The sequence below is a fragment of the Arachis duranensis genome, chromosome 4 (assembly GCF_000817695.3).
Source record: "Arachis duranensis cultivar V14167 chromosome 4, aradu.V14167.gnm2.J7QH, whole genome shotgun sequence".
NCBI classification, from domain to species: domain Eukaryota; kingdom Viridiplantae; phylum Streptophyta; class Magnoliopsida; order Fabales; family Fabaceae; genus Arachis; species Arachis duranensis.
This window is the reverse complement of record NC_029775.3, coordinates 101,531,219-101,539,755: the sequence shown is the minus strand read 5'-3', so window position 1 is coordinate 101,539,755 and position 8,537 is coordinate 101,531,219. Positions and strand designations below refer to the sequence as shown.

Genomic DNA, 8,537 nt, shown 5'->3' with positions numbered 1-8,537 from the left:
AATTAGTAAATTTATATTTTTATTATAAAAAATAATTAATCTCATTTTTTAATAACTGAAAGACAATATTTTAGCTCTCTCTATTAATACTTCACTTTCGAACGTCACTTTCTCAATTGCACAAATTGTATCATCTCTTTGTAAATTCTTTAGTTACACAAATTGCCTCTTCTCTTTCTCAAATAGCTTTCGATAATAATGAGATGTGCTAATTTTAATTTTTTAGTGAAAATTTTTTTGTTATATTTCTGGGTTAGAGAAAAGAAAAAAGGGTTAAAAATTGTGTAGGAGGCTAATGGTTAATTTTAGGGTTGAACATGATTTTGTTAATTCAAAAACCAAATTTGTTTTTCGGTTAACCAAAAATTTATAATTATTATGTCAAATTAAAATGTAAGTCCATGAATCGCACGAATTTAGCATTAGTTCATTTGAAAAGTAGGGAATGTAAGTGTGGTATTTTTCTAAAAAAAGATTATTATTCTCTATTAAAAGTATTAAACAAATTAATAAATTTATATTTTTATTATAAAAAATAATTAATCTCATTTTTTAACATTTGGAAGACATTGTTTTAGCTCTCTTTATTAATACTTCATTTTCGAAGATCATTCTTTACTTGTACTAATTGCCTCATTTCTTTGTAAATTTTTTTATTGCACAAATTGTCTCTTCTCTTTGTAAAATAATTTTCTATAATAATGAGATGCACTAATTTTAATTTTTTAGTAAATTTTTTTTGTTATATTACGGGGTTATAATTGGTTATATTACGGGGTTACAAATCACACCATCACTTGGTAATCATTTTCATTCTTCTAGTGGCTTACAACTTTATTATTATATCCTCCATAATATTTTGCTTGCTTCCTCTTTGATTGTTTATTATTCATTTGGTGGTTTGAATGAAGGTGTGTGTTGTCGATATTTATGAAAATAATGGACCACATTTAATGGCATGATCACATTATAGCCTTCATTTTGAAAATGCTACTACATATAATGATGCTGCCAAATACGATTTTAATGGCATGATCACATCATAGTCTTCATTTCGGCCATGCTACTGAAGTTATACAATTATTCTTTTTTGAGAGCCACTCAAATAAAAATGTCTAAAACATTTTTTTAAGATATTTTTTAATAATTAAAATTTATCATATATAATTGATTAAACTGTGTTATTTTTATCAAAATTAGTAGGCTAATTAAATTAATTTGATCGAAAAAATAGTGAATCAAATCTTGAACTAGTCTAAATTAATATTATTTTTATAGAAAATGACTGCAATATCTTTATTATAGAAAATGACTAAAATACTTCTATTATATATATTAATTTTGAGAATCTTAAATTCTAGCCTTTTACTTCTCTGTGTCATAAAGTTAGAATTTAAAGTTTTTAAAATTAAGATATATATAATAGAGGTATTTTAGTTATTTTTTATAATAGAGATATTGTAGTTATTTTTTATAAAAAAAATATATTAATTTAGACCAGTTTAAAATTTGATTTATTGATTTTTCGACTAAACTAATTTGTCCGATCTAATTTTAATAAAAATAACCAAATTTAAATCGGTTATATATGTTGAATTTTAATTATTAAAAATAATTTTTTTAAAAAGACGTCTTTGACATCTTTATTTGAGTGACTCCCTTCTTGTTTTCACATTGTAGATATTAAAAATTTTCTAAAACTTAAATTGAAATATAAAATAGATCATATATATGCTTTATTTTATTATTATGGTCTTGTTTTGAAGAAAAATAAAATGTGATTAAGATAAATTAGCATCGATTTTTTCACAAATTACTATCAATCGAAGACATATAATTATTGTATTTGATATATCGCTACCAAAATTGCCGTTAAATTTGTCGATGACGGCGGTTAAATTTGCAGTTAGTCATGATGGTTGTGATAATACTACTAATAAACTATTGTTATCTATTGGTTTTATTATAATGATAAAAAAAATAAAGTTGATATATGTACGTGTGTAAAGTTTTTGAAAGAAAAATGACTACAAGAGTCTCGCTAGGAAGACAATGAAATTTCTATACAATATATACAATGGTTTTTTTATATGGCCCAAATTAAATTAATTATTCCTATTTACCCTAATTACTATCCTTAAATCAAATTACCCCAATTTACCATTGTTGACCATCCGTGACCCTAACCCTTAAAAACGTCACTGTCGCTACTCACAAACCCCCTCCGCCACATCACTGTAGCTGGTCACCACCTCCCTCCGCCACGCACCCGCCTTTCTGGAGACCTGCATCAGCTCCGATGCGAACTGCGTCAGCGACTCCTGTTGGCGACCATATGCCATCGCTGACAGCATCCGCATCGCAACCTCGGTGCTGAACCACCAATCCGTCACTGCTGACCTGCCGAGCATCGCCCAGTCCCCGTGCTTGTACGTTGTTGCTTGAAGCATTCCCATGCCACTGTTTGCAGCGGAGAATCCGTGCCTTGTGTCACCGGCTGACGTAAACCATTGGTGCAGAATTTATAACCACAAACTGACCGGCAAATACACCGAGTCGTACCAAGTAGTACCTCAAGCGAATAAGGGTCGATCCCACGAGGATTGATGGACTAAGCAACAATGGTTGATTAATTTACTTAGTTAGACAAGTAGAAAAGAGTGTTTTGGTGTTCAAAAGCATTAACAGTAAATTCAGAATATCAAAAAGTAAGCAGTAAACAAATTGTGAATAATATATGGAGAAACAGTTAAGGTTTCAGAGTTATCTATTTTCCGGTTGACTTTTTTTACTAACTATTTTAAATTTTAATCATGCAAGATTTAATTCATGGCAAAATATATGTGAGTAAACCTTAATTTCTTAGACATTTTTAGTCTCCTCTAAAATTCACCAACCGCCAATTTCTTGGTCACTTAATTCCAATTAGAGGGTGAAGTTCAATTCTAGTTTTTATGCCACAGAAATCCTAATTACCCAAATATAAGAGGATTATACGTCAGTATCCCGTTAAATCTAGATAATTAGAAATTTAGGAGAATATGTTTTCAAGCTGTTATTCAAGTAAAGAGCTTTTTCAAGTTATACAAGAACTCAATTAGAACAAGGGTCATACTTATGTTCCACCCAGATTCATAAGATAAAGAACGAAAATAATTCTTGAATTATAAATCGGTACATGAATTAAAATAGAAAAATAATAGTATCAATCCATACAATAGACAAAGCTCCTAACCTTAACAGCGGATGTTTAGTTGCTCATGGTTCAGAGAGAAAATAAGGATTCAGGTAAACTGTAAAGTGTCGAATGAGGTAATAGAGAAAAGATTGTATCTTTTTCCTTTTATATCTAATCCTAATTAATATAAAATATATATTTTCTAAAACTAAATAATATATTTTCCTATTTTTAAATAAAATAAAGTTTAAATAAGAACTAATAGGAGATTGTGTGCTTGCTTCTTGGAGAGTTAGGGACCACTTGATTCCTTAATAGTCCACGCTTTCTCAAGTTAGGCGCAGCCTTAGCAGAATTAATGGAGAAGAAGTATGAACTATTATATATCGTTTGAAAACTCTAGAAGTTAGCTTTCCAACGCCACTAAAATTACGTCAATTGGACCTCTGTAACTTGAGTTATTTAGGTTTGAGTGCAGAGAGGTCAGGGTTGACAATATCATTCACCTTCTTCTCTTTTTCTGCGGAAACTCCATCAAATCCATCCGAATGCTACCTAAAATAAACAGAATTGTACATGACTCAAAGTAGCATCCATAGTGGCTAAAAGATAATTAATTATTGATTAAACTCTATAAATTAATTAAGATTCTATAGAGTTCCTTTAAAAGAAAAGCTTGCAGTTTGAGGGACTATAGCTAACTCTTGCAAACCATGAAAGAGAAGGGGACTCAACAGACAAAGGAAGGAGACCAAAAACTTGCTGATGGTGGAACCATACTTATTGTGTTCATTAGACTGTGAACTAAAAGCTAATAGCATAGAACTCGTACAAATAATATCATTTTGGATGTGTTTTAAGCTAATCATGTTTACCTTTATTTATTTGAATCTAGTTTTACTAATGCAAGTAAAATTATTGGATAGATTCATAACAAACAATAATGAGTTCTATCTAAAAAAATAGAATTAAAGAAGAAAAAAAAGTATGAAATTGATATATAAGATTTTTTTTAGAGGATTGAATCAGGAATATATCTTGACATTTTTGGATATTTATAGCATAATTCTTCCACAGGGACCCTGGGATTGGAAAGATTTCATTATGTAAAGCATTAGCTAAGAAATTATCGATTCGATTTAATTCAAGGTGCACTAACAACACAGTTAAAATTTTAATACAACATCTTCCAATGAGACAAGTAAATAAATGAACAAAAACTCACCAGTTTATTTTTGTACTCAGATTCCCACAGTGCCAGCTTATTGAAGTGAATGCACATTCTTTATTGAGTAAATGGTTTTCTGAAAATGGCAAGCTGGTATGCATGTACAATATTTATTAGAAGTACCAATGCTTTGTAGTTGATGAATTTCCAATTTGTTATCACTTCAGAGGTTATTAATAGATGAACTGTTATTATGTTGTATTGTTGCACTGAATGCACAATTGTGTTTCCTTGTTGTTTAGGTTGCAAAACTTTTCCAAAAGATTCAAGAAATGGTAAAGAAGAAAGCAATCTAGTATTTGTTTTGATTGGTGAGGCAAAACAAAATTTAACTTAATGCTATATGCTTGTCATGTATCCGCGTTGGGTTAAGTGTGTGGTCATGCAGATGAAGTCGAAAGCCTTGCTGCGGCCAGAAAAGCTGCTATATCCGGTTCAGATCCTTCAGATTCTATTCGGGTATACCAATCTCTCTGGTCCTTCCTGCAGGAAAATACCCCTTTTCTTCCCCACTATTCCTTTTTTTCTTTCTATCTTTTTTTGAATAGTGTGTGAGAATGTTAAATATCATTTAAAAAAAATACAACTGAGAGATGTTGGATTTTCTTGGGTATTTGCGTAGTGTGTTAGTAATCTTTAAATATGAATATTTCAGGTTGTAAATGCATTACTAACTCAGATTGACAAGTTAAAATCATCTCCAAATGTGATAATCCTAACCACATCCAACATAACTACTACTATTGGTAAGCCTAAATCAAACTTCCATTCCTTCAATTATTAGCATTAGGGTTAACATTATATTCAATTTGCTAATTTTTTTGTTTACAGGAAAATCATTATAAAGGAAAGAAAGAACTTAATCACACAAATTGTGAAGATCAAATACTAGAGAGTAAAAATCACCAATTTGTGAAGATGATGAAGAATCTATTTGTTATTGTAATATATCAATCTCTTTTCTTTATGATTAGATATGGTTATGACTTAGACTCTTATTATGTGATTTTAAAGTATCTTAGTTTATTTGACTTCTAAAATGATAAAATCTCTTTTATAGGTTACAAATATGTATGAATGTTATAGAATACTTTAAAAATCAAATTTGATGGTAAATATTCAATTAGTTTTCTTTAGTAATTTGATTCAAATAATTATGGTTATTTATCGACACTAAATTAAAAAAATAGTTGGAATATTAATTTTAATGCAACATGAGAAAATTATTGTAAATAAAAAAATATATAACTATAAAAAACCGTTGTCAAAAGTCACAAAAGGAATGGTTTAAAACCATTGCCAAAAAAGACACCAACGGTAACGCTTTAAAACCGTTGACTTTGTAAATAATAAAACTACAACAGTTTAAAATCGTTGTCTATTCAGTTATGGTTTTAAACTGTTGGATCATGAAAGAGAACGGTTTAAAACCGTTCCTTATCGAGTAATGGTTCGAAACCGTTGTTTAAAATTTTCTTTTAAAACCGTTGTCTATACTAGTAATTTTGGCAACGGTTTTTTTATTACTGTTGCCTTAGGTAAAAAACCGTTGCCTTTGAGCATTGGCAATGGCCGCATATACCACAGGTCAAAAACCGTTGCCAAAGCGTTGCATAAAGTTTTGGGAACGGTTTTTCAATCTACGGCAACAGTTTTTGACCATTGCGAAAACCCTTATTTGTTGTAGTGTGCAATACATCACTTCTTTTATTTTCTTTTTAGATTCAAGCTTAGTGAGTGGTACATGAGACAATTTTTTTTTTTAACTAAAAGCACATAACAGAATGAAACTAAATCTAAGAACTAAAAGTACTAAAGATCATGTAGGCAATCAAAGCAACAGAAAATAAAAGACAACAACATAAGAATGGAAGGAGAAATAGAATGAAAGAAACTCAACCACCTCAGTTATCCTAATGGCCGTCTCATTCTTCATGTTGTGCTCCTCCGTGAAGATAATTCGCCTTCCTTTGGTGCCATTAAAATAAACGAAAAAAGTCAAAAGCGAAGTGACAACACCAAACTTAAAAGTTTGCTTGTCTTCAAGCAAAGAAAAACTAAAAACAGAGAGGGACATAAAAAATGTACGGAGGAATAAAAAAAATATTATTGCAAAAAAAAAAATACAATGATAAAAGAATAAGAGAGATTCAGATAATTATATATATATTTTTGTATTGTATTAATTTTTATTTTTTAGGTTTTTATATTTTTTTGTTTTTTATATATATATATAGGGGAACGTATATATATGTATATAGAAAGGGTGCAGGGGACGATATATATATAAGGGGGGCGTATGCATATATATGTATATATACAGGGTTACGGGTGGGGAGTTTATATATATAAATGATTTCGCTAGGGAGACAATGGACTATTTATACAATGTGTACAATGGATTATCGAGTTATCGAACTCTTGATCTTTCGAATTTAGCACTCTAATACCATGTCATGATACCACTCATCCCAAAAGCTTCAGCTAATGGGAAAAGATAACACTAATGATTATATCTCTAATACTCTATAAACCTCCATTGTACATATTGTACAAGTATTTCATTAGCTTCTCATACTTTCCCATATATAAAAAAGGGGGTGGTATCTATGTATATATAAGGGGGGAAGCATTACGGGTGGTTCTTGCTGGGTTGGAAGCTTCAAAAGAAAAAGAATCTTGTAATTGATTTTGATGGAGTGGAAATTTGCTAAACAAATCATAAGGGATTAGGAATTAAAGCTTTGCGCCTAACGTGGGGTTTTGGGTGCCTAACTTGAGGCTTGCTCTACACTCAGCGCCCAACTTGACAATGCTCCTTCCACTGGCGCCTAACTTCATATGTTGCACTCCCTTATGGCGCCTAACATAGGATTTTTTGCGCCTAATTTCCTTTGGCTCTCAACCCATGGTGTCTAACTTGAGATATTAGTGCGCCTAACTTTAAGGTGGCCGAATGGAATGGAATTCTACTTCTTGGGTTGGTGTCTAACTTCAACAATTGGGTGCGCCTAATGTGAGAGCTCCCGAATGCAATGGAGTGTCAATGCTTGGTGTGGCGCTTAACTTGATGGAGCTAAGTTAGGCACCCCCGTCCCGAATTAAAATACTTCAAGGTGTTTGAAACTCTGTTTAATGCATCTTTTCTGTTTTAATCACTCTGTCTGATCAAAATATACGTAAAACAAAGGAAAAACAATAAAAATTCAAACAAAACCAAATAAATAGTAGAATCAAAATAAAAGAAATCAGACTAAGGATACAAAAACGTCGGGTTGCCTCCCAACAAGTGTTTTTTTAATGTCACTAGCTTGACACTTAATTGTCGAATTTTTCTTCCTCTTCTTCCAGTTGGTTAAAAGAAATGACTCCAAGGGAGGAGAGGCAAAAATTAGTGCCCTTGGACTTGAATTTCTCCTAACAAGCTTTCTTTTATTGTTATCAGCTTGATTCGCCTTGCTTGTTGGGGTAGAGGTTGGATTACTTTTTGTTGACCTTCTCTTTTTCATGGATAATGTCTTTTGTTTCTTGGTCACAATCCCTTTTTTGTGCTTTTCTTGATTTGCCTTCACTTCTTTAATTTCAAAATTTGGGTGTTGTGTAATGGTTGGAGTGTACCCTTCATCAAGAATTTCTTGAATTGATGGTTCAATAAACTCATATTCTATACCACTCTCTGCTTCATTGTAGTGTAGATTCCCATAATTGTTTTCATCCCTTACAACCTCCTTTGTTTTTGCATCTTCCTTCTTTGTTGGTGCATCTTCCTCCTTTATTTTTGCATCTTCCTCTTCTTCCATGTGTGAGGGTGGAAAATTCTCTAATTTACTGGAGTATAAACTCCTTTGATTGATTTTCTCCCTTTCTTCCATAGGATCTTGCATTATATCTCTTAGGAAGGAATTTGCTTGTTCCTCTTCCTAGGGCTTGATAATCAACTGCACATATTTCTCTATATTTTTTACACTCGTCCTTATATCATGTATGAATTCTTTCATGCGAAGCTCAAGAGCTAAAGGTTCTTTATATGAATAAGGAGATGGTGGCTCTTGATATGAATAAGAAGGAGATGATGGTTCTTGATAAGAGTAAAAAGAGGATGGTTCTTGGTATGAATAGGTAGATGGTGAC

At 31.3% G+C, this 8,537-nt stretch overlaps 1 protein-coding gene across 1 annotated transcript; it reads left to right on the top strand.

The window, feature by feature from the left end:
• Nucleotides 1-3,891: 3,891 nt before the first annotated feature.
• Nucleotides 3,892-5,141, top strand: LOC107485252 (pachytene checkpoint protein 2 homolog). The gene is made up of 6 exons (XM_052260636.1): nt 3,892-3,977; nt 4,256-4,327; nt 4,424-4,499; nt 4,649-4,681; nt 4,795-4,865; nt 5,062-5,141. Exons 1-6 carry the CDS (start codon nt 3,892-3,894, stop codon nt 5,066-5,068), a joined length of 345 nt encoding a protein of 114 aa, XP_052116596.1. The 3' UTR covers nt 5,069-5,141.
• Nucleotides 5,142-8,537: the final 3,396 nt, after the last annotated feature.